Here is a 27,513-nt window from a genome sequence, read left to right as displayed (position 1 = left end):
TGATATTTAATCTTGATCACCTTTTTAAGATAATTATTAAACTGTATATTTCACAGAAGAGAACTCATTTTTGTTTTTCTTTTTTTTTAAAGTTTTCTTCCTTAAATTATAAAGGTAAAGACGCTAACTCTCAAATGTCTTTACAAATTGGTTACTGCTTCATTTTTTATTCTAGGACCACCAAACCAATAACTACGTTTGAAGTTCTTGTCAAAGTTTTCAGATTTAACTCATTTTTTTCATGATTCTAAATCAACTGGGAATTTTAAGATAAAACCTGTAAATGCTCACTAAATACTTTACTAAAATAAAAAGATTAAGTAAAAATCTACTGAATTTACTAAATTGCGATGAGGATTTGGACCCAAATGCTAACATTCACACCATAAAATTTTCTATACATTCTATAGATGTAGAAGTTTATTAATTTATATTATTCTGCAAATTTATATTTAATTTGATTTAACCACATTCCATAGGTTGAATTTGGGGGGTGTTTTTAAAGTGTTCAGAGTTTAGTGTTTATTTTTGTAATCCAACAACTTTATCCAAAAATGCAGAAAATTTTTCTGGCTGGCCAGGAGGAAAACATTTCAGTGTTGATAAGTCCATTGACTGTAACAGCCCAGGAAGCGTGCTAAAACAAAAGAAGAAAAATATTAGGTAACAAGGGAGAAAATGCCATAATTCATCTGCTGCCCACTTGATGACTGATTCTAACTTCCAAGAATACTGTGATGCTTCTCAAACTGTGTATGTGAATTTTAATGTAAAATTTTCCTATAGGTATCTAGTGGACCCTTGAACAACATGGAGTTAGAGGAAGAAACCCACCTCCTGCACCGTTCAAAATCCATGTACAACTTGAGACTCCCCCAAACCTTCACTACTAATAGCCTACTGTTGAGCAGAAGCCTTAGTGGTAACACAGTCAATTAACACATTTTGTACATATTACATTCTGTATTAACAATTACATAAACCAGAGCAAATGTTATTATGACAATCGTAAGGAAGAGAAAATGCATTTACAGTTCTGACTGCAAAAAATCCACGTATTAAGTGGACCCATGTCGTTCAAAGCTGTGTTGTTCAAGGGTCAACTCTACACGCAAAGATAAAAGCAATATCAGGAACACTACGCTACCTGTCAATACCAATTCAACAGATATGTTTCTCATGTCAACTGAAATATTACAAAAATGTTATTTCATAAAAGATGTGGTCACATGGCTTTTGAATAATTCTCAGGACTGGCCAGATATAAACTGAAGCAAAATTAATTTATGAAAACAGAATAAACGGAAAAAAAAGTAACAGCTGCCAGACAAGAATAAGCTGGGGAGACTACTAAACCATGCATGAAGATTGCAAAATAAAATTTTTTTCCAGTAATTTACTATCATAAATCCATATATAATCAAGCAATGTACAATCACCATGCATGTTGGAAATAGATTCCAAACCATGACATAAAAGTACTACTTCAGAAACTTAATTAAAGCAGCCACTTAAATTAGAACAGACATACAACCACCCAGCCTAGATTCAGGGAACTAAATAATACACCTAAAATGAAAATACAACCAATTATTGATTTTTACAGTATTCATGTCTGTGACTTCCTGGAAATATAGAAAAAAGACTTATAAAACTGTAAGAAATTACCAAATTGGAGACCTGTACAGCTTTCTTTTCAGCTTAAGGAATACAGATAGGTTTCTGAAATCAATGCTTTCTCCTTTTAAATGTACAGACATAAAAATCAGGGACGCCTCGGTGGCTCAATCGGTTTTAAGCCTCCGACTTCGGCTCAGGTCATGATCTCACTGTCCGTCAGTTCGAGCCCCACATAAGGCTCTATGCTGTCGGCCCAGAGCCTGGAGCCTGCTTGAGATTCTGTCTCCCTCTCTCTCTGCCCCTCCCCTACTCATGCTCTGTCTGTCTCTCTCAAAAATAAGATTTAAAAACTAAAAAAATATATAAATGTATGGACATAAAAATCAAAGCTGATTTGGGGCGCCTAGGTGGCTCAGTCGGTTAAGCATCCAACTTTGGCTCAGGTCATGATATTGCAGTTTGTGAGTTCGAGCACCGCATCAGGCTCTGTGCTGACAGCTCGGAGCCTGGAGCCTGCTTTGGATTCTGTGTCTCCCTCTCTCTCTGCCCAACCCCCCTCCCGCTCTCAAAAATAAACAAACATTAAAAATTTTTTTTAAAAAAATCAAAGCTGATTTAACATCTAGAATAAAAATACTTATCAAAAGTGTTTGGAAAAATTGACTTGCATAAACCAGTTAGGAAGAATTTATTCTCTAAAAAAATGAGGTCAACCCCTAACAATCTCAACTACCCAAGGAAAGCCATGCCCATTATCTGAAACCTACATGATTTTTATTATCTAGCTTCTCCCAACTCTGAATACTTTTAATAATGACTTCTAGGTTACACAGCCACCCTGATGTTCCCTCTCCTCCATCATGTATGGATTAGGACACCAATAACTATTCCTGAAACAATCAATGAAACTGTCTCCTTTCAGTGAGAACAAGTATCATCTGTTTTGTTCACCAGTGTATGCCAAGTACCTAGAATAATGCCTGGAACATAGTAGGTGCTCAATAAATATTTAATGAACAAGAATTTACTGAGTGCGTAAAAGACAGACGCAGTGAAGTCAAAAGAAATGCTTACGTTCTAGCCAGTTTCTTCTAAGGTTTTTCACTTTAAACTTCAACTTATTATAACATAAAAAATACATTATTTTGTAATACTTCTATAAAGTCTTTACTTCTCAAAACATCAAAAAACTTCAAATTAGAATAGCTTTTAAAGTCAAATAATTGGGTATTACTGACCTGACCCTTTGGCAAGCTTCTAGTGTCTCAAGAAGAATTACTAGAAAACAAATCAGCAATTTTCTTCGTCCTTCTACTGTGATGTTGATCATTTCTTGTTGAATTTTAATATACTTCTAGAAAATAATACTCCTTACCATAGTAATTCCTCTGGCTTAAAATACCTCAATGGCTTCTCACTACACATAGAATAAAATCAGTACTCTTACATGAGCTCTCCCCACCCAGTCTCATACTATCTTCTTCCTTGCTCACCATACTCCTGCTACACTTAACAACCTTCCCCTCCATTCCTAAAACACAACAAAACGCCCTGCTTATTCCTAACTTAGGGCCTTTGGAATTGCTGCTGTTCTTTCTTCCTCTAGAGCTTCGTACTACCTCTTGTTATTCAGGTCTTGGCTCAAATGTCAGATACCCATCCATGCCTTCCCTGACTATTCTAATTAATCTTCACTCCAGTTATCGTATCAGCTTGCCTAATTCTCTTCATAACACATTTCACCATGTGAAATTATCTTGATCACTTATTTATGAACTGTTTACTATCTCCCAGTACTAGAACATAAGTACCATGAGAGCAGGGGCTTCATCTCCCGTTTACCACTGTATCCACAGCACTTAAAAGTAATGCCTGTGACATATTAGGTATAATTTTATTAACGGATGAATCAATTTCACTTAGGGATTCCAGTGGATTTACTAAAAGCAAAACCTTAATTATAAAATATGCAAACGCCTTCCTTGAATGATGAAAATCTAACGAACTCAAAAATTATATTCCCAGAGACTTGTGCACCCAGATGAACTTACATACATGCACACACACACATTCACATGCAATGGAACAGGCACAGATATGGAAAGAAATAGAACACAGAGATCACGCTCACAGTGGAAGACAAATAAGGGTTTTACAGGTGAGAGAAATCAAAGCATGCTTGGTAAGTGGGAAAAGGTAAGAGGTTGAAAAGACAGGTTAGGTAGGTGGGTAAGAGTAGTAGGGGAGGATTTAAGGCAAGAGGTCAAATTATCAGTCTCTTGGTATACCTGCAAGTACAGTAGAAGAGATGCCCGTCTTTGTGTAGCTGCTTTGCCAATTCCAGCTGATGATTGTTCATCAACTTTTCGTTTATAACCACCACAAGGGGCTTTCTGTTTTCCAGAGTCTCCAAACAGCTTCCTGCACCTACAAAAATTAATCAAAATTGTTAGTTTTTTTTAAAAAAAAAGTTAAGGTGCTCCACACCAAGCGTTAGTTAGAACTGAAGATGAAAACTTAGCTGGCAGAACTACAAACCACGCCGTTCAATCACATGCTCAAAATAACAAAAATGTAATTATCAGTTGCTTTTGTAGTATGTTATAACCTGGACTTGAAAAATACATCTTTTATCACTGCCAACAATATCACGATCTACGATTCAGCGTTTTGCCACTTGCCCTCTGTTAGTATGTCCTGGGCATGTCTCGAATCCAAGTAAAATTCAGGTTCAACACACTGTTCATGAAACTGTACCACACTTCTACTCACTTCTACTCAAACACAAGTGGAAAAAGCAAGTCTTCAACAGTGAAAGGCACCAAAAAGAAAAACTTTGACCACCCTTAGGAGACTGCCTGTGAGGTACCATCCCCGACACATCAAGAATAAATCTCCATACATGTGCATATGTACAATATTTGGGTCAATTCCACTCTGATACCTAAAATAGTTTAGAGGTTTTCAACGGGAGCGAAGAGACTGTTAGCTAGACAAAACTTTTCTGGGTAACTACTTTAGGGTAGAAGATAGACTAGACTAACACCAGACTTACTTATGGACTAGACAAATTACAGTTAATCTCTGTGCCTCTACTTCTTCATCTGTAAAATGGGAATAGTACTTAGTTTGTATGTTTGGGAGAATTCTACAGCTTATATACACAAAGCACAGAGACCAGCACCAAGAGCTGTTTACTATTATCCTACACCACCCATATGTTAGTAAGGCCTGTTTCTAAGAAGTCTTCTCTCTTCACATTAGGCCTCCTAAGAGCCAAAAAACTTCCTCACTTATCCTGCAATCGAAATTGCAATGCTCCCCAAAAGCCGGGTTCTGAAGGTACCGGTAGTCTAACTAGATCAGGTCCTTTGAAGAGCAGGCCATGATTTACACAGTATGTGGGTTAAAGAAGATCGACTACATTCGTTTCACGCTGACACTTAAAATGTTAAAAAAAAAAAAAAATCTTTCAAAGCCAATTTCTCCAGGGCCAAGCCAACCAATAAGCTGGCTGAACATTCCTGCAGATCTAAGCCCAAATACTGATCTCAAGTTTGACCGCTCGCTCGTTACACAGGACGTTGGGGGTAAATCATTTGGCTCGTGTTTAGGGTTTCTTACGGTAAAGTTGCGCTACGGGATTCGTTTCCTATCCTTCTATCACCCGGACGCAATAAATTCTTTCCGATAATGTCAATAGGTACATTCGAAGAAATAATCTACCCACCACGACTACAGTGAGGTACTGCAGTGATTTGGGTTTACCTCACAAAAAGTCAACTCTCTGTTCTCACTACCAAAACCCAAATTGCGGGATTCTAAGGTACTTTACCTGCGTGACTAATAACAAGATCTGCTTTCTCAAGATCTTCTTTCAATGAATCCTTGTACCTGTAAACATCCAGAGCAAAGGACTCAGTACGGCATGGTTCGGGTACCACCTTCCCTCTACCTATCTGGAGAACGAGTCGGTCGTAGCCAAGGCTCTTGATTATCTGAAAAAAGGGGGGGGGGGAGGCGGGATTTTTAAAGAGGCTAATTTTGAGAAAAAAAACAAAAAAACAAAAAAAAACACCACCACCCCCTGAAAGTCGGTGTTCAGACCGGGACGCGCGGACCGCAAAATAATTCTACCCCGCGGCCGGTTTTGCTTTCCCAAAACGACGCTTCGCCCCTCACCGGACCCCGGGAAGGTTCCTCACAAGCCCTAGCGGGAAAATCTAAGCGATAGGGGAAAATCTAAGCGACCCAGCTCACCGAGCCCTGAGAGGACCGGCCACGCCACGAGCAAAAGAGCAAACAGAGACCCCGAGAAAGGCGTCCAGAACTAGCGGGGAGGCAAAGAAACGCCTGCGATCCGCCTCGCGGCCGAAGCTGCGCGAACCCCCAGGCCGGGGGAGCCGCCGCAACGCCGCCGGAGGACGCCGGCCGCGAGGAAGCCCGCGGAGAAGGCAAGACGCGGGCTCACCCGAGAGCGGCGGGGGCAGGGCGGGAACGGCGCGCCGAGGGGGTCCAGCCGGATCGAGGCGGACCGGACCGGACCCGGCAGCGCTCGTGAGGCGCGCGGTGCCGACCACGCGACCCGGCGTGGGCCAGAGAAGCAACGGCAGGCTAGCTAGTCCGAGCCCAAGAACACCAACTCAGAGAGGCGGAGCAGCGGGAAGGAGGGGCGAAGCCGGAGGAAAGAGAGGCGGAGGCGGAGAGTCGGCAGGCTAAAGCCAGGGAAAGGAGGAGCCGGAGAACCAACGGGGAGGAGCGGCCGAGAAGCCGGCGGGGAAGGAGAAAGAGGAGGTGGAGGACGCTGAGGAGAGGGGGAGCCGGAGGAGGGGCCAGGCGTGCGCGGGGGTGGGGTCAGGCATGCGCGGGGCGGGGCCAGCAAAGGGGCGGTGGCACCTGAGGTCGAGCCGTAGGGGGGGGGGGGGGTTCCTTCCCAGCGCTGCGGTTCCGGCAAGGTTACCGAGGCTAGCGGTAAGCCTAGGGGCGGCGAGCTGCAAGCGAAACCGCGCCGCGCCGGCCCGCCCACCTCCCCCACTCACTTGCAGAGTGTCGTGCGCCGAGACACACGCAATGAGGTCGTCAAAGCTCGTGGTCCCAACAGTAACAAATACGCACTTCATCGCGCGGGTTCCCAGGCCCGAATCGCAAGGGCCGGATGTGACGTGGCGGAGGCCACGTGGGCCGCAGCGGCTGCGCTCGGTGGGGGAGGTGGAAGTCGGCCTGGCCGCCAGAGGGCTGTGGGAACCGGGGGTGTGGTCCGGCGGGCGGGCGGGCGGGGGTGGGGCGAAGGGTAACGAACGCCTTACGCGCCAGAAACTTAAGGTGTGTGTGAAGTCACCAGGCCCTCGCGATAGGAAGGTGGGCGGTTGAAAGATTTACTTTTTTTCAAAATGGTAGTTGAAAGGTAATGATGAAACCTCATACCCCGGCGCTGTGTTTGCGTCATTGTTTGGGTACTACAAATCTTTTACAAATAAAGGAGTTTGGGACTCTTTATTTGCTACCCTGTTTTGCCAGTAGACGTTTGAACGATGGTTTATTTTATTTAAAGGCTGTTGAGAGCATGTGAAAAAAAAAAAGGTGCCTTTTCAAGATCACTCATCATTAGCATAGGCTCTTCAAACTGGTTCTCAGGAAGCCAGAGCCCTACAGGGTCTCTGGGAAGTGGCGAAGAAGTTGCCTTCATTAGCAAGCATTGTGTGTAAAATAGAGGCACTAGGGCCTGGAGCCTACATCTATAATTCATTGAACTCCTCCATTGAGCCCTTTAAAATGTAAAATTATGATAAATTTAAATTATGATGAAATGTAAAGTTATACAGGAGCATGAATAAATACCACAGATCCATTACACTGAAGTAGTCAAACACCCTAGAGCTGATTGCTCAAGACTCCTTACTCGTACCACCAGTATTAAAATCGTTGTCCGCTTTATTTCCTTGTAATGTTAGTTCTGTGTTTCCTACTCAAAATCTCACTTTAGTTCATATTTGTGTTTTCCCCTGCCTGGTCATATACAGAAGGGAAGCTGCAAAAAATTAAAGAGGAAAAGGATAAGACGTGAATTAGGCCTAGAACAAAAGCTGAAAAAAAAAAAAAAAGCTCTTCTGCCTGACCATGTCTTTAAATCTTGTAGCTTGGGTAATTGTCATTTTGAGGAGTGATACACTGCTACCCCTTTCTTGATAACAAATTTCACGAATTGATGATAACAGGGAAATTACACTCTCATAGTAGTAATGTGGAAAGATCATGGTTAAATAGTAAAAGATAAGCAATAGTCAAATTTTCTGCCCAATAAGAAGAATAAGCTATGAATATTTATTGAAATATTTAGAGAGTATATTCCAAAGTATTCTGTAACGCAGAAAGACCTTTACCTCTTTTTGTGTCTGTGAAATCTTTCCCTAGATCTAGAGGATACTAAATTAAAGGAGCACCGTTCTGGTTAGCATAGAGACAATAGCACACATATAAATTGAATATTTGTAAATTCCCAGAAAATGAGGAAATGGAATTTCTAGTATTTTAAATGTGCTGCACTTTAATAAATCATCTTCCTGTAGAAACGGATCCAAAAATGTTTTAAGAACCTGAGATTACATAATTAATGTAAGATTTGGGCAGTTAGTCTTCTCTGTTTTGTCAGTGTTAAATATTCTACAAAAATGCATTTTATTTTACTTGTGTTTTTCCTAAACTCACACTTAAGCCTGGTCACAGAAGTTAACATTACCTCTAAAAATGTTTCATTATGAAAAATGTAAATTTGTTTTCAACTACATTCAATCAGTATTCTGACAAACTTTATTTCAGCTGCAACTATGCTTTGTAGTATGCCAACTTGAAGATAATTTCTAAGATTTTTAAACAACTGAAGATCGTGGACTGACATTAAATTGAGTTAATGAATAGATAATCATTGCATCGCTAGGTGCTTTCTAAGTAAAATAGAACATTGAGACATTGGTTTAAACTAAGCATAATTCTAAGTTTATATAACTTGGCTTCTTATTTTGAAATGCTATAGGGAAGCCATATCTTGGAGTTGTATAATGAATGTGTTCATTTTTTTTTTTGCCACTTTAAGAAGTTATAAAAAGGATTTGTGTGGCTGCGGAGAGTGTCGTCATGTGTATTCTTAAGCTCTGCTAGTCTTTAAAAATGTTTGTATATGCCAGATAATTCTGTTTCCCACCCTTCACTTTTCTCTTTACAATAGAAGTTAGCCACTTTGGTCCAAAGTTATAATTAATATGATAGTTGAAGCTCTTCAAAGAGTTAACAGTGACAAAGAATTACAAGACAATCTGTGCTTTTTTTTTTCAAGGAAAAAGAATAGTTTTGCCTAACGCAGCTTTTTAGTTTTCAGACCCTTTTATACTATCAAAAATTACCAAGAACCTTGAAGAGCTTTTTTTTATGTGGATTATACTGTGCGTTAAACTATTATATTAGAGATAAAAATTAGAAACTTTAAAAATATTTTTTCACTGGAAAGTAGCAATGATGAGCACATTGCATGTTAACATAAATGACCTATTTTTTATGAAAAATGGCTTTTTTCAGAACAAAAATTTTCATGGAAAGAATAGCATCATTTCACATTTTTGCAAATCTCTTTTACAATCTGGGCTAACAAAAGAAAGCTGGATCTTGGTATCTGCTTCTGCATTTCACATATTGCATAGCCTCTGGAAAACTCCACTGTGTGCTCAAGAGAGGATGAGAGTCAAAAAGACAGATAACATCTTAGTATTACTATGAAAATCATTTTGACCTCACAGATCCTCCAAATGAACATGAGAGAGTAAAAAAAAAGACAGAACTTGGAAAGTGAATTTTATTTGCTTTGGTTTATAATACCCGAATCTGAAATGAATCTGTGAAATATATTCAGATGTTTACAGTACTCTCTCAGTTTAGATGGTCTCACTTTCTTTATTTAGTAGCTAATTCTACCTACAATACAAAAGGTTATTCTTTACATGAGGTGTGCCTGGATAGCAGAGATTCTGTGTCTCACAAGAATAATTTTCTGTGATTTAAGTTGCCTGTATTACATACTTGATAATTTAAGGGGGAAAACCCCATAGAACATACGCTTTTCACTTACAGTAGTGTTACCTTCTGTGTTTCTTTTAAAATGCTTTATTTTGCATAAGAGCACCCCCCCCCCATTATTCGCTGTTTCGCTTTCTGCGATTTCAGTTACTGCTAGGCAATCTGCAGTCCTGAAACAAATGACCCTCCTTCTGATTTCTGACTTATCATCAGGAAGTCAATAGTAGGGGCACCTTGGTGGCTCAGTCAGTTAAGTGTCCAACTTCAGGTCAGGTCATGATCTTACAGCTTGTGGGTTCTAGCCAACGTCGGGCTCTGCCCTGATAGCTCAGAGCTTGGAGCCTGCTTCAGACTCTGTGTCTCCCTGTCTCTCTCTGCCCCTCCCCTGCTCGTGCTCTGTCTCTTTCTCTCTCAAAAATAAATAAGTATTAAAAAAACATTTTTTAATTAAAAAACAAGCTCGGGGCACCTGGGTGGCTCAGTCGGTTGAGTGTCCAAGTTCGGCTCAGGTCATGATCTCGCCCTCTGTGGGTTCGAGCCCCGCATCGGGCTCTGTGCTGACAGCTCGGAGCCTGGAGCCTGCTTCAGATTCTGTGTCTCCCTCTCTCTCTGCCCCTCCCCCACTCATGCTCTGTCTCTCTCGGTCTCAGAAATGGATAAACATTAAAAAAAATTTTTAAAAAAACAAGCTCAATAGTAAACCTAACACAATGCCTGCATCAGTCACCTCACTTCATCTTATCACGTAGGTATTTTATCTTCTCAAGTCATCACAAGTGTGGGTAGAGTACAGTAAGATATTTTGAAAGAGAGAGAGAAAGAGGGACCACATTCATATAACTTTTATTATAGTATATTGTTATAATTGTATTTTATTATTAGTTGTGATTATTAATCTCTTGCTGTGCCTAATTTATAAATTAAACTTTATCATAGGTAAGTGTGTATAGGTAGGAGAAAAAAATATATATATATACACACACATATATGCAAGTTTGGTACTATGCAGTTTCAGGCATCCACTTGGGAGTCTTGGAATGTATTCCCTGGATAAGGGGGGACTACTGTACTTTGATTAAATAGGTAAATAAGTATTGTTTCTTAGTCACTCATGACCCTATCTAGTCAAGTGAACAGATGTCCTCTGACAACTCTTAATTTTGCCTTCCCAAAATCAGTTCCTGAATTTTGAACAAATAAAATTTTCAGGATATATTTTATACCTGAAACTAAAACTTCTGTGTGTAAAACCAGTGAGATTTATCAGAGGGCCTTTGGAATCACAAAGATTTGCTCTGTTGCCTTATAAAGAAAGATGATGGAAATAATTAGGTTTGTTTAATGTGTTACGACTGTAAAATTCCATGGGAAGAGTTGTTAGGTCAGAAGGGATACAGCTGCCCCTAAATTAAGATTTTTTGGTAAAATATTATCAATATAAACATTTTAGAAATCATACGCATTATGGGACGTCCTGGGTGATTTGTCAGTGCCCTTTCTGTCTATAATACTGTTTTACCTTCAGGAGTAACCCTTATTAAAACTCTTACGAAATAATTATATACTGCACTCCAGTATAGAGTTTTGTTCCTCTCTATTAAAGATTGGCAATATGTAGAATTGGCAATAGTAATAAATTAACCACATCTATTAAATCTCCTAACGTTCTCTTTTACTCTAAAGCTTACCTAAAGGTTCTACTGTAAAATACAGGCCAGAATTTGCATCTTCAAGAAAAAACAATCTCAGAGCCTCATGGAAAGAGACCATACCAGGTCCTCAGATGATTGCCACCCCAAAGACTAGATTTTGGGGTTCAGGCTTCTGAGCTGACATCACTTAAATAACTTTCAGACCATACCAGTGGACTGCGGCCAGATTTCTAGGGCTCATTTTAATCCAATGGAAGGCACTGATAGCATAGCATCAGATGAAAGGGATGGATGTGCTAGACAATTGCTAGCCTTCCATTACATACCTAGTAATCCTTTTTTCTTTTTTTTTCTCTTTCAAAATCTTTCAGAATTTTTCACAACATGAGACCCGGGTATCTTGACGTGCATTTTAGAAAAAAAAAATCGTACATCCTTTCCCAGATAAAACATGAAGCTATTGCTGAGACTCTAAAAGGAAATACTGAAAGTAAAGTGGCATTATCCCTTACAATAAGTGTGGTTTCCTAATTACCTTAAATAACCAAGGATCTATTTGATGTTTTAAACAATTCAGAAAGAAATTGTAATGAATGCATGCCACATTAATTTCTTCAAATTCTTTTTATAAGTCTTGTTTGTGCACTTACTATTTTCTCTGTCTCTCCATCATTATGGATAACTCATCTGTCAAGATTGAGCAGAGGTACGATTTTCCCCAAGAAGCCTTTCTCTGACCCTTGTAAGGGATGTCCATTATGTAAAATACTACTCTTTGCCTGTCTTGGTCATACTTCTTCTTTTTTTTTTTTAAGATTTTTTTAAGTTTGCTTATTTTCGAGAGAGAGAGAGAGCGAGCTAGAGAGAGCGAGCTAGAGAGAGTGAAAGCGAGCAAGCCGGGGAGGGGCAGAGAAAGAGAGGAAGACAGAGAATCTGAAGCAGGTTTCAGGCTCTGAGCTGTCAGCACAGAGCCCAATGAGGGGCTCAAACTCACTAACCACGACATCATGACCTGAGCCTGAGCCGAAGTTGGAAGTTTAACCAACTGAGCCACCCAGGCACCCCTCAGTCATACTTGTTGATGTTTAAATTACTGTCCTTTTTTCTTCCTCTGGACTGTAAAATCCTAAAAGGTAGAGACCATGTCTACCTCATCGCTGAATTCCCAGGATTTAGTGCTATCCTTGGAACCTAGATGATAATAAATGTTTATTGAACTAAAAAGAGTTAAATTATTAGGTACTATGGTAGGCCCTGTGGGAAATAGAGATGATTAAAACATAGTTCTTTTTCTGTTCCAGTAATAGAGTATTTGTTTTGTTCCTTGGCTGATCATTGGATCTTGGAGTTTAAGAATTAAGAAATCTTGGTATCCATTCTTTTTATTTTATGGACAAGAAACAGAGGTTCACATAGATTGTAATTTTTCCCAATGTTGTAATAGCAGAGCTAAGGGCTAAACCCAACCTTCCAAATGCCTGGTGAGTGCTCTCCTATACTATGCCAAGTTATCCTTTAATTATGAGCAGACAGCAATAACTTCTGCATTATAATATAAAGCAATAATAGCAATATAACTTTTAAAGGAAGATAAATCAGAAATTTTTCTTCTTAATCTTTTCAAACACAGCACATCATAGAATCCACAAGCCCCCTCACTTGTGTTTAGATCTCTTTAATTTTTCATCATTCACGAATGCTTTGTGTGTATCTTTTATTATGGTTATAGTAAATGTCTTATCAAAGCCAAGAAGTCGTGTGTTATAAAACATTTGTTTTTAATCTCTGCTTTGTGGATCCATTGTATTCTTGAAAAGTTGCCAACACTTGACTCTCCATTTCTTCTTCCCCCTCCAAAATGTTATTGATGGCAGTTGTCTCACTTTTAGGGATACCGAAATGACTGTTTCTTGGCCTACACTGGTCAAATCTTGGATTAAAATAATACTATAATAGAGTCCATTTTTAGAGAACCGTAAGGAAAATGGTTTAATTTTAAAGGGTAGCAGAATATGCCACCTCAAGAAATGCACTTCGACATGAGGATTATTTCAAGTTGAAGGCAGTTGAGATGACGGTGACAACAGAGAGAATGATATGGAATAACCACTGTTAAAAGAGTTATTTAAAATGGAGCTGGGAGGACACTGAGATGGAGCTTATGCACATCTTCTGTCTCAAATTCTTGGAATTTTTGCTGAATTCATCTAAAGCCAAGGCATCTGCTATATGTTAAAATGGACATAATAGGACTTTCTGCCTAACACTAGCCTTAGCAACCAATCACACACAGATTAGTGTAATTGTAGAGATACCAGCACCAATCACCTTTTCTTCAAAACAACTTATGTAAATCCCCCGTTTCCTCTTTAAAAACTCTAACCTCCTTTGTCTCTCTAGAGCATGCTTTCAATTTTAGGAGAATCTGTCTCCCGGATTGCAATGCCTAAAACCCCAAATGAACACACGTATTTTATTTTGCAGTTTGCAGTGTTGTCTTTTGTTGATTGACAAAGCAGATACAAGAAAAACTCTCTGGCTTCCCCTTATTTGCTTAAAGTAGTTATAAAGGTGTCCCTCTCCCCTCTGTACCAGGAAGGACAGAAATTAACCACCAGAGACAATTCTACACCCGTATAAGCCTGGAGTCTGCATTAGAGGAATCTACATAACAAACTACTAACTAGCCCTTAGGGTCCTTTAGTTCCCCCATATCTTCACCTTCCCACAATTTGCCACCCAGAAAACTCAAGTTCTTTTCCTTTGTCTTGTTTCGTCTATAAAACTTGTTCTTTTGTTAAGATGCTATATAAACTCAAGTTCTAACCACCCCTTTCAGTTACTCATCATTGAGTACTCCCATGTGCTGTGCATGGTGCACATATTAATAAACTTCTGTTACTTTCTCTCTCGTTAATCTAGTTTTTTTTTTGCCAGTCTAATTCATGAGGCCCTAGGTAGAGAATCCAGAAGGGCAGAAGGACAAAAAAAGATTTTTTACCTCCTCTATGGTTTATTAACCGATATTTTTATTTTAACGATGTTTAAAAAATTCAGACTAGGTTGCCTAGTTTCTTCAAGATCCTAGTGAGTAAAAAAGATCCTAGTGAGTAAAAGAAATATCCAAGTGAGTAAAAGAAAGGACTTCATTTACCCAAGGGTGTGCAGGACAGCTGATAAAATCAAGATTCAGTAAAAGAAGAAAGAGGCGCCTGGATGGTTCAGTCGGTGAAGCATCCAACTTTGGCTCAGGTCGTGACCTCTCAGTTCGTGAATTCGGCCCCGTGTCGGTCTCTGTGCTGATGGCTCAGAGCCTGGAGCCTGCTTTGGATTCTGTATCTCCCTCTTTCTCTGCCCCTCCCCCACTCATGGTCTGTCTGTCTGTCTGTCTGTCTCTCTCTCTCTCTCTGTCTCTTTCTCTCTCTCTGAAAAACAAGTAAACATTAAAAAAATTTGTTTTAAAGTTTGAAAAAGATAAGAAAGAAAATAAGGAGCAGAAGCAACGAGTTCAAATAAATCAGATCAAAGTCTTAGACTTAGGTTTAAAAAAATCACTATGCAAGTACAAAATTGGGGCTTTAATGTACCATAATGAATGAGAGTTGGCTGCATCGCTACTTGAATTATCAGAGAGAGTCAGGAGGAAAAAAACTAATTTTTATTGAACATTCCTAATGTGCCAAGCACTGTGGTAGACATATGTCTGATCTCTTTTCATTAGGCTTAAATTATAAGATTTTTACAAATCTTATCTCTACATGAAATTACTACTTATAAAAATTACACTAGAAATCATATTAAAGCTACAATATTACTGGAATAATTCAAATGAACCTTTGTGATTTTCACTTCACATTCCTTCCCAGGCTACATAGACAAAGATCAAAACCCATGAAATGTTCACTTTAAGTAAAATCCAATTGATTCTGAAACAAGTCACCTAAATGAAGCATTTAATTCTATTATTGTGACTACAAGACTAAGTTACACATCTCATTACCGTGTATTTTTAGAAGAAGGAAAAGACATTTATATGATCCTGATTATATGGGTATATGCCTCCTGTATGGATCAGTGATGTTAATTAACCCCTTGTTGTATAAAATTTTCATAATGAGCTTAACTACAAATGATAAAATGTTTGATTAAAGGAGGCTGTACCGAGTATAATTCCAGACATTGCTTAGAATCCATTGTGTAACAGAAGCTAGCAGTTAGATGAGCCAATGGCATTAAGACTCAAATGTTGTTCACAATTCAAGTTTTCAAAAGGTCTGAGTTGTATAATTTTGTTGTTTTTGTTAGTTTTAACGTTTATTTATTTTTGAGAGAGAAACAGAGTGTGAGCAGGGGAGGGGCAGAGAGAGGGAGACACAGAATCCAAAGCAGGCTCCAGGCTCTACACTGTCAGCACGTTGCCTGAGGAGGGGCTCAAACTCATGAATTGTGAGATCTTGAGCTGAGCTGAAGTTGGATGCTTAACCAACTGAGCCACCCAGGTGCCCCTATAATTTTCTTTTTATTTAATTCTCTTTATCTGGTTATTGCTAACATATAGCAAAACTATAGACTATAACATGCTATTGTTTATAAATGTCACAGGCATGGATATATCACTTAATAAAAAAATTCATTAAAAATATTCATTGAGCACTTAACTATGTACAAGTCCCTCTGCTACTCATAGATGCACTAGGCAGGTTAGGGTTTAGTGAAAACGCACAAACATGTATACAAATTTATTTTTTTAATGTTTTATTTATTTTTGAGAGAGAGGGAGACAGAGCGTGAGCGGGGGAGGGAGAGAGCGAGGGAGACACAGAATCCAAAGCAGGTTCCAGGCTCTGAGCTGTCAGCCCAGAGCCCGACACGGGGCTCGAACCCATGAACCGTGAGATCATGACCTCAGCCGAAGTCGGACACTTAATGGACTGAGCCACCCAGGCTCCCCTATACAAATGTTTTTACAAATTGTGGTACAGTGCAATAAAAAACAGAGCAATGTAAGAGAAAATGACAGGAATGGGGGGAAGCGTGGAGACACAGTGGTCAAGAGAAATTCAGTGGTCAAGAGAAAGCTTCTCTGCAGATGTGACATTTAAGCTGAGGCTTGAAAGATAAGGAGGCAACCAGGAGATGATTGAGGGAATAAAACCTTCCAAGCAAAATGAATTGATTGTGGGCAGGTCATGAGGAAAGGTGCTTTGCTTGTTTGAACAGAGAAATGAAAAAGGACAGTGTATGTAGAGCATAATAAGCAAAGGAAATGGTGGCATGCAATGAGATCAGAGTTCCACAAGCCCTGCAGGTCACGCATGGCAAGGATTTTTGTGTCCCTGAAGAATTGAGTAAGTGGCAAATGTGCTGCTGTACCTAAGAGCATTTTTCCCGTCTTAAAAATTGTGATTTTTAGATTAGAACATGTACATAATGCATCTCAGAAGAATTAACGCTAAGCACAGAAATGCATTGTTCATAAGAAGAACTCATCTTTAAACTAAAATTGTAATTTTACTGAATTAATTCCTTGTACATAGATTTTTTTTTAAAACAGTACAGTAAGAAGACAAAGGTCCCCTATACTATCCCTCTCCATTCCTGATTCTTACTCTTGAAGGGCAATAACGTTAAACAATTTTAGCTGTTTCCTATGGTATTTACTACCATGCTTTTATGTAACCTATGCCTATATGGCTATTTCTTGACTCTTCAGCTTTTTAGATAATATGTATGAACTCTCTTATGAAAGGTGGCAATTTGACTCTTATGCACCCATAAATACACATTTCCCTTCCGAAATTTTTGGTGGAATCAATATTCAGTGATTATGTTACTTATGTGACTTTGTAAACATTATTAAAAGTTTAACCAAATATGGAGTATGTTAATACATTTTCTTCCCTATAAAAATTTGGTTTTGACAAATGTATTTAATTTTTATTCACTTAGGATTTTTTTATGTATCTATCACTTACTCATCCCCAAATAGGTTTTTCCAAGAAATCTCCACATCTCTTTTCTGTGTATTGAAATACATCAGGTTATCTGTAAGTTTCATTTTTTTTTTAAATTAAAGATGTCTGTGATGGGGATTTCTGTCCTTCTGTTCCAATCTGAGCAGGTTTAGTCTTTCTGAATGGCTGTCTTCCTGGGTTATCCCTACACCCTCATCCTAAAAATTGCTTTTTCCTTTCTCTTGTGTCGGATCCCCTTTTATGGATGTTATGTTCCCCTCACTTTTGCTTTAACTCCCTCATTTTGGTAGACAAATGCCCTCTAGTAATTTCTTGAGAAAGATGGTACACCTTTTGAGATCTTGAATGTCTGAAAACACCTTGTTCTAATCTCTCATCTGATTGTACATTCAACTGATACAGAGTTCGAGGTTGGTGTATTCGTGTCCTATCGCTGCTGTAGCAAATTGTCCCAAACTCAGTGGCTCAAAACAACACAAATTTATTCTCTTTGGATCAGAAATTTGAATTTAGTTTCAATGGGCTAAAGTCAAGGTGTCGGCAAGGCTGGTTCCTCCTAGAGGCTGTAGAGGAGAATCTTTTTCTTTGCCTCTTCCAGTTTCTACAGGCCACCTGCCTTGCTTGGCTCATAGCTCCTTCCTGTATCTTCAAAGCATTATCACTCCAACCTCTGCTTCAGTTTTCACATCTCTTTTTTTCTTACTTTGATTTTCCTGCCCCCTTATTATAAGCACCCTTTTGATTATATTGGGCCCACCCAGAATCCAGGAGAATCACCCCATCTCAAGATCCTTAACTTAATCACATGTGCAGAATTCCTTTTACCATATGAGGTAACTATTCACAGGTCCAAGGATTGGGATGACATCTTTGTGGGGAGTAATATTTATGATACCACATTTGCAAATTATTTTCTCTAAAAACTTATCTTCAGGATTCTAGGGATACAGATTAGAATTTTGTTCCTAATATTACTTGTGATCCTTTGTATATGACCTGTTTTTTTCCCCTCTGGAAACTTAAAATCTTCTCTTTATTCCATCTTCTGAAATTTCAGTGTAATGTCCATTACTGAGAATCATTTTCTCATTCACAGTTCTGGATACTTGGTAGACCATCTGGATACTAATATCTTGCGGTGCTAGGAATTTTTCTTATATTATTCCTTTAGTAATTTCCTCCCTTTTACTTTTTATGTCCTGTCTTTCTGGAACTTCTGTTAGTCTAATTTGACCCTCCTTTACTGAATCCTTGAATTGTGTCATCTTTTCTCTCTTTTCTACTTCTTTTTCTTTCTGTTCTACTCTCTAGGAGAACTCCTGAATTCTCAATTTTTATTCTTCTATTAAGATTTTTACTGTAACACTTTAATTTCTGAAAGTTCTTTCTCATTCATTGCAAGTTCCATTTTACAGCCTACTATTCTTATGTCTCCAATGTAGTATCTTCTCATATTTCTGAAGACATTATAGTTTTTTGCTTCTTTTTACTTTGACTTTTGTTACTTTTGTAGTTTTCATTTCTGTGTTTCATTTTAGAAACTTCCCTCAAATATCTAGAAATTTGACCAGCCATAAATATTTAAGAGTGAGGCACAAAAAAGAAGTTCTGTCTCCATTGTTGGGACTTTTGGATTGTTTAGCTTCCCTGGGGAAGTTTTTTCAATGGGAGAACCCCAAATACCAGTGTCTATAGGTCTTTATTCTAGCGCTAGTCAGCTTCTCCAGAATTATCCAATCTCCTGCTCAGCTGACAGTATCTTAGAAACCAAGCAGCAGAAAGGTGACAAGGTCAGGAGGTGTTGCTATTTAGTATATAGAGACTTAATCCTCATTTTCATTAAAGTCCACACCCCAGCCCTCAGCTATGCCTATTGTTTCCATGACTAGAGCTTTTGTTTTTTTCCTAGAAAGAGGTCTCAATTACTCCAGAAAATAAAACTTGAATCATTCATTTGTTGGAATGGGTAAGTGGCTTTGGGGACCTAATTTTTCCCTAATATATACATTCTATCAATCCTCATCTTTTTTTTTTAAGGCTTATTTACTTATTTATTTATTTTGAGAGAGAGAGAGAGAGCACAGTGTGAGAGGAGCAGAGAGAGAGAGAGAGAAAGAGAGAGAGAGAGAGAGAGAGAGAGAATCCCAAGCGGGGTCCATGCCGTCAGCTCAGAGCCCAACACTGGGCTCAAACTCATGAACTGTGAGATCATGACTGAGCCGAGATCAGGAATCGGATGCTTAACTGACAGCCTCCTAGTCGCCCCAAATCCTCATCGTTTTAAGCCCTTCCCTCATCCTGTACCTCAGAGATACCCAGTAACTTTAAGAACTGAACCCATCACCACCAGCCTTAGGTTTCAGCTTTCTCTAGTTACTTAAATCTCAACTGTCGCTTTCCAACTTCCCCAATTTTGTTGACTTCATCTGTCTGCTGGCCTCTCCTCTCCTGTTCTCTTTGTCCTTCTCCATTTATACTTTTAAAAAATTTCTTTACTGTCATTTTAGTGGAGCTTCATCATGCCACAGAAATAAATGCATGTTTAGCTGGAAGTCTTTTTTAAAAAATATTTTATTTTTAAGTAATCTCTATACCCACCATGGGGCTCCAATTTCCAATCCAGAGATCAAGAGTCATGCTGCACCGACAGAGCCACCCAGGTGCCCCTAACTAGAAGTCTTTTAGCATACTCTATATTGACAAATAATGTATTCCAGAGATAATAACACTAAGGGTGTAAGAGGAGAGGCCCACTATGCAACAAAAAAGTAAATATCTGTTCCAGAGAAACATGAAATAAACAATTGTATGATATGTAAGCCATATATAGGACTATTCACCGCACTGTGAAAAAGTAAAAGGTCTGTTGCTATGGAAAACTGAATTGTATTAACTTTCAAACACTTAAAATTATACGTAATTTAAGATGCTGTGTAAACATAAGATATATGGGCTTGTCTAGTGTTTTTTGGATTCAGAATGAATTTTTATAAAAAATTGCCTTTAGGGGCACCTGGGTGGCTCAGTCGGTTGTGTCCAACTTTGGCTCAGGTCATGATCTTGCGGTTCATTTGAGTTCGAGCCCCACATCAGGATCTGTGCTGACAGCCCAGAGCCTGGAGCCTGCTTTAGATTCTGTGTCTCCCTCTATCTCTGCTCCTCTCCCACTCATGCTCTGTCTCTCTCTCTTTCTCTCTCCCTCTGTCTCTCAAAAATAAACATTAAATTTTTTTTTAAGATTTTATTTAAAAATTTTTTATTTTTAAGTAATCTCTACAACCAATGTGGGGCTCAAACCTATAACCCCGAAATCAAGAGTCACATGCTCTACCAACTGCACCAAACAGGCACCCAATTGCTCCTATCTTTATAACAATGCTAATACCATACCCACAGTGTCCTTTCCTCCACTTCTTTTTCTTACACCTGTGGAATGAGTCTCAGAAAACTAATTTATGAAGGAGAAGCAAAGATAGGATTTTAATCCAGATCCAGTGCCAAAGCCCGTGTTCTTTTTCACCTGGTCTCCTTTACTCAATGAGTAATATATAGTTGTGAGCTGGCTGGCTAATGACCATGAGGCAGAGTTCAATTAACTAGCCTATGTGTAAAAATGGAATGACTAAGTATGTTTTTATAGCACACTGCTTTCATCAATTGTCATGACTTCTATAGAATAGATGTCGTATTTCAATATATGAGAGATGGCTTTTGGAGAGTTCCATTTGGGAAAAAGAGGAGAGAAGAGGAAAAACTAGAAAAGGTGGGTGGTGATATCTCAAGCAACAGTCATTTTGTATAGACTAGGTTTGAGATGGAACCATTTATAACTCTGGCATGTATCTGAGCCTGAATCCTCATGGTAAGGCCATTAGGTAAAGACATACATGACACCAGAAGTTACTTTAATGTTTAAAACAGAGCCCATGTAATGTCAGAGGTTTTACTTCTTAGGCATATTTAATATCATGTAACAAAATTTTGTTTAGCAAGAACTTGCTTAATAAAAAAAATCACATTTTATCACCTTTTGAATTCTCTCTCTTTCTTGGTTAGTCTGCTAAAGGCTGTAAATTTTGTTTATGCTTTCAAAAAACCCAACTCTTGGGGTGCCTGGGTAGCTCAGTCGGTTAAGCGTCCAACTCTTGATTTTGACTCAGGTCATGATCTCACAGTTTGTGGGATCGAGCCCCTCACTGGGCTCCACGCTGGTAGTGTGGAGCCTGCTTGGGATTCTCTCTCTCCCTCTCTCTCTTCTCCTCCCCTACTTGTGTGCTCTCTCTCTCTCAAAATAAACCTTTAAAAAACCATTAGTTTCACTGACTTTTCTTTGTATTATCTTTCTTCAGTCACTGTTTCATTTATTCCTGCTCTAATCTTTATTATTTCCTTCCTTCTGCTAACTTTGAACTTAGTTGGTTCTTCCTTTCCTAATTCTTTGAGGTGTAAAGTTTGGTTGTTGATTCAGAATTTTCTTTGTTTTCTCAGGATTGCTTTTGCTGCATTCCATAAGTTTTGGCGTGTTTTGGTTTTGTTTCCATTTATCTCAAGACACTTTCTGATTTCCCCTGGGATTTCTTCCTTGACCCATTGGTTGTTCAGGGAAGAATATGTTGTTTAATTACTACATATTTGTGAATTTTTGTTTCCTCCTGTCATCAATTTCTAGTTTTATACGTTTGTAGTTGGAAAAGATACTTGATTGAAAGATGGTTTCAATCTTAAATGTGTTAAGGCTTGCTTTGTGACCCATCATATGATCAGTGCTGGAGAATGTTTTGTGTTAAGTTTGAGAAGAATGTGTATTCTGGTGTTGTTGGATAGAGTGTTCTGTATAAGTGTGGTGGTCCCATTTGGTCTATAGTGTTATTCAAGTCTACTGTTTGCTTATTACCATTCTGCCTGGATGATTTGCCCAGTGTTGAAAGTGGCATATTGAGGCCCCCATTACTATTATTGTAATGCTATCTATTTCTGAACTGATCTCTTCATTACTGTATAGTGACCTTCTTGTCTCTTGTGACTGCCTTTAACTGATAGTGACCTTCTTGTCTCTTGTGACTGCCTTTAACTGAAAGTCTATTTTATCTGATAGAAATACAGTCACTCCTGCTCTCTTTTGGTTATCATTTGCATGGAATATCTTTCTCCACCCTACATCTAGTACTTCTTAAATCCAAACCTTTAGTGTGCTTGCTTTCCTGGCATTTTTTACTGATACGTAAGGTACAAAAAACATTTTATGTTCGGTGCAAATCATAAAATGGACATCTAATGAATATTTTCTAAAAGTAGCAGCATTTGCCCACCTGGAATGGGATTGCTCTGCATATACCTGCAAATGTTGTTAGCTTTTAGTTAGAGAATATCCACCAGATGGCAACCTCATCTGCATGTGAAACATGATGTGCAATCCTCTGCAACCCATTACAAGTCCCTGGAGCCAAATGTTCCCTGATTAATGGCTGATTTCTATAGTAGTCCCAGTAAATGGATACTAAGTAGTCACTTGGCAGTGGGGGATGTGCAGAGTTGGGATTTATTTAGCATCAACTGTGAATTATTTTTAGTAGCACTCTTCTATTATTAGTATTGAAATCAAAAATAATAGAATCTATTTCCATGTTGCCCTCTAAACATTTTTCTAATTTGAAGCCAAAGGGAACAGAATTTCTTCCTCCAGTGTATGAAGCAGCAGACAGGGTTATTTCTTTGTGAATCACAAGGTGTTCTAGTTGGATTCCTTGTCCTTAATGGCAATCTGATAGCTAGCTGGTTTATTGCTTAAAATGCAAACCGTCTTCCTGTTTTCTAAACCTGATAGTATGCAGAGAGTACTGCTGGGGATATTTAACACGTCCCTTATTGTTTTCTGTTTATAAACAACCTGCCCTGAGGTACTAATTAGATGGAAGATATTGCATATACTTAACAAATCCTGTAGTGTTTTTCCATACCAATAGATCTGTGACCAAGGTGAAAGTCATTGATGGGTTGGTTATATGTGCTGCAAATCTTTGAAAATATGTGTGAAGGTAAATGTTCTAGAAAAAGAAAAAAATTATTTGTTGAGATTTGTAGTCCTAAATAGCTAGAATTCTAATTGCAAATGATATTTCACTAATAAATCCTTTGAAAAGTGGCATATTTCACCTACATTAAAGTACAGCTGTGTAAGACATCTGTTTGAATTAGGTATCTATACTTCCTAACAGATTGCCTTTTTCTTATGACTGTAACTGACTTTCTTTTGCATCTGTACATTTCTAAAATACATATTTGACAAATATGCTTTTTTTTCTCAGTCTTCTAGGTACTAGTTATAATTTTATTGAGGCATATTTCACATGTCATCTAACTCACCCATTTCAAGTGTACAATTCAATAATTTTTAGTAAATTTAAGTTTCCTGTTTATTTTTCCCCCATGCATTGTTTTAAATGGAAGAGCTTTTTTATTTTTTTATTTTATTTATTTTTATTTTTTTTAACATTTATTCATTTTTGAGATACAGAGAGAGAGAGAACATGAGCAGGCGAGGGGCAGAGAGAGAGGGAGACACAGAATCCAAAGCAGGCTCCAGGCTCCAAGCTACCAGCACAGAGCCTGGCGCAGGGCTCGAACTCACAAACCATGAGATCATGACCTGAGCCAAAGTCAGATGCTCAACCGGCTGAGCCACCCGGGCGCCCCTTAAATGGAAGGGTTTTTTAAGGTTTATTTCTTTATTTTGAAAGAGACAGAGACAGGGTGAGTGGGGGAAGGACAGGGTGAAAGGGGGAGACAGAGAATCCCAAGCAGGCTCTGCACTGCCGGTGCTGAGCCCGACACAGGGCTCAAACCCAGGAATCTGTGAGATCATGACCTGAGCCAAAACCAAGAGTTGGATGCTCAACTGATTGAGCCACCCAGGGGCCCTTCCCCATGAATTTTTAAAATGGTAAAGCTGTATCTAGAAGCTATTCCTCATTGCATGACAAAGTATTCTGCATTTTGGCGGCTCATCTGTCTTTGGTTTATGCCTGCTTCTAGATACTGTTTACTTAAATGAAGGTCAGAAAATCTGACTCTTGCATGTCTGAAGTTTTGTTAGTGTCAGTGTTTCGGTGCCCCATCTTCTACATTGGGTAGGGACCTACTTACATCACATTACAGAGTTGGAATTTTGGCTTCATTGTCATATAATACTAACAAATCTGACCTTTGGTACTACCAGACCACAGGAGCTAGTGACTATTATTTTAATTTAACATATGTGCAATACTCACCTTACATTAACATGTTTTACAGCACATATAAGACTGTTATTGCTCTTAAGGGATTTACAAAGTAATTGAAAAATTGACCTGGGGGGAAAAATAATAAATAAATAAATAAATAAATAAATAAATAAATAAATAAGGGGAGCCTGGGTGGCTCAGATGGTTGAGCGTCAGACTTTGGCTCAGGTCCTGAACTCACAGTTCATGAGTTCAAGCCCCACGTCGGGCTCCGTGTTGACAGCTCAGAGCCTGGAGCCTGCTTCAGATTCTGTCTCCCTCTCTCTCTGCCCCTTCCCGCTCATAGTCTGTCTCTCTCTCAAAAATAAAAAATGAAAAAATAAAATTAAAAAAATGAAAAATTGACCTACTAGAAAGGGGGTATAAAGAGCCCTCCAGAAAGATCATTAAGACTCCATTCATATTCTCCTGTATCCTTTCTTTCCTTTTTTTTTTTCTCATCACCCAGACATACAGCATTCTGTTCACTTATTTTGCCATCTAGATTTGCCCACATGGCTCCAAGTTCAAATCACATCAGCAAAGTGTATATAAAAACTGATGTCCCTCTTATATTAAATATTAGTTCCCTTCTTCATATGTGTGGGTCAAAGGCTATATTATAAAGTAGTAGAAAAATCCCCAGGTCAGTATTACTATTGTTTCTTGCATCGATGGTCACCAAGAAATGATGTCTCCCTTAGTTGGAAGAGTTTCTTTGACCTTGATGGAGGAAATTCTCCCATATTTGAATAAATAAATTCCTGAGTTTAAGGAATTTATGCCTATATACATAGCAACTAAAAAGCTTTAAAAATTATCAAAAACAGCCATTTCAACACTCTGGAAATTGACCCAAGGATACAACTGAGAACTTTTAAGCTTTGAGAACAGGGCAAGTCTCTGTGGTAATTCTTGCCTGAGTGTGAGGTTAATTTTACATGTCAATTTGATTGAGCTAAAGGATGTCCACATACCTAGTATAACATTATTTCTGGGTGTGTCTGTGAGGGTGTTTCTGGAAGAGATTAGTATTTGAATCAACAGACTGAGTAAAGAAGATTGGGATCACCCTCACCAGTGTAGGTAGATATCATCCAATCCATTGAGGCCAGAAAAGCTAAAGAAGGGTAAATTTGCTCAGCATGAGCTGGAACTTCCGTCTTCTTCCCTCAGACATTGGTGGTCCTTGGTTCTTGGTCCTTCAGACTCAAACTGGGATTTATACCATTGGCTCCCAGGACTTTGGGTTTGGACTAGAGCTATGCCATTGGTTTTCCTGGACCTCCATCTTGCAGACATCAGATCCTGGGACTTCTTAGCCTCCATAATTGTGTGAGCAATCCCTCGTAATACATCACTTGCTATATATCTTTTTATATATCCTATCGGTTCTGTTTCTCTAGAGAATCCTAATACGCTGGGCTTACTTCAACTTCCCAGTCACCACCACCACCACCACCACCACCACCACCCCCTACCCCAGCTTTGTTGGCACAGTAGTTCCACCAAGGTGAGGCAGGCTACAAAATAAAGCCCAGAAGCTTTGCTGCTGCTGCCACTACAAAGAACTCACTTGATTTAGAGCATCATTGGTTAAAGTAGTGATCTCAGTGGCAAGCAGGTAAGAAGGCCTGCTAGCCTGAGATTGCAGGACTGTTTGGGGCAGGCAACAGACTAGCAGTGGACATAACAGGGAATTCCAGGAAGTGAGACAGCCATAGTGGGCTTGCTTAGACAGCCACATATCCTGTGCACATGCGCACACGTCCCTGGCCTTCTGTGCCTACGTGAATGTACGGAGGGAAAAGCAAGTGAGAGCAGCAGAAAGCAAAAGCTGGAGCAAAACGTGAAAGCGATTTGATGTTTGAATATGTTCCCCAGTCCACAAACAGACCCATCAGCAGAAAATGAATATGTAGTGGCTGGAGGTGTTAGAGCAAAATGTTGAAGCAACTTTTAGCTAAACACTATGCAGACACACCTGCAACCCCCAGGAAGATAGTTTTTGAAAAGAAAAACAAAGGAAAAAAATCTGAGCAGAGACATCAGTATCCACACACTGTAGTAGGGACAGAGGTCATAAACTTAGTCCAGGCAAGTTCGTAAATAAGCAACCAAACCACAAAAAGCAATAACAAGCTTCAGGAGGTAAAATCAGAATCCAGAGTTGTTACAATATATTATCTAATCTCTGATATTCATGAGAAAATTCGATAAAAAAAAAATAAAGAAATTGATTCAGCAATTTAAATTCTCCTCCCCCCTTTCCAAAAAAAAAAAAGCCCAGGCCCATGCAGCTTTTGTGGTAAATTTGATTAAATAAAGAGAAAAAAAATCACACCAATCTTTTACAAACACTTTCAAAAGTAGGAGAGGAAGTGCCTCCCAACTTCTGTGAGGCCGGCATTTGATACCAAAGATATCAGAGCAAAGGAAACTATAGATTGCTATCCCTCATGAATACACATGCAAGAAATCTTAAAAAGTATAAGCACACTAAATTCAGCAACAGACTGAATCCTATATGAAAAGGATTATAAAACATGGCAAAGTGACATTTGTTCCAAAAATGCAAGTTGTCATAATATTAAAGAACAGTTAAATACACCATGTTAATAGAATAAAGGACCAGAAACCACATAATCATCTCAATAGACACAGAAAAAGTGATTGACAAAATTTAACACCCTGTCATGATAAAAACACTCAAGGAAGTAGGATTAGAAAGGAACTTTCCTAACCTGACAAAGAGCATCTATGAAAAACCTTTAGCTAATATCTTACGTAATCATGAAGAACTAAGTACTTTTCCTCTAAAGTCAGAAACAAGATGGGGCGCCTGGGTGGGTCAGTAGGTTAAGCATCCGATTCAGCTCAGGTCATGGTCTTATGGTTCGTGGGTTTGAGCCCCACGTCGGCTCTGTGCTGACAGTTCAGAGC

The 27,513-nt window shown here is 38.9% G+C and overlaps 1 protein-coding gene across 1 annotated transcript in view; it reads right to left on the bottom strand.

The window, feature by feature from the left end:
* Window positions 1-6,763, bottom strand: part of ALG13 (ALG13 UDP-N-acetylglucosaminyltransferase subunit) — a 61,263-nt gene extending 54,500 nt beyond the window's left edge. Inside the window, 3 exon segments of the mRNA XM_047081848.1 lie at window positions 3,909-4,047; window positions 5,456-5,618; window positions 6,660-6,763. Coding sequence (XP_046937804.1) covers window positions 3,909-4,047; window positions 5,456-5,618; window positions 6,660-6,740 — 383 coding nt within the window. The 5' untranslated portion in view covers window positions 6,741-6,763.
* Between the last annotated feature and the right edge of the window lie 20,750 nt (window positions 6,764-27,513).

Source organism: Lynx rufus, unplaced genomic scaffold (genome assembly GCF_022079265.1).
Source record: "Lynx rufus isolate CCGP_SWC_20201006 ecotype Redwood Valley unplaced genomic scaffold, mLynRuf1.p SCAF_19, whole genome shotgun sequence".
Classification (NCBI taxonomy): domain Eukaryota; kingdom Metazoa; phylum Chordata; class Mammalia; order Carnivora; family Felidae; genus Lynx; species Lynx rufus.
This window is presented reverse-complemented; position numbering and strand designations above follow the sequence as displayed.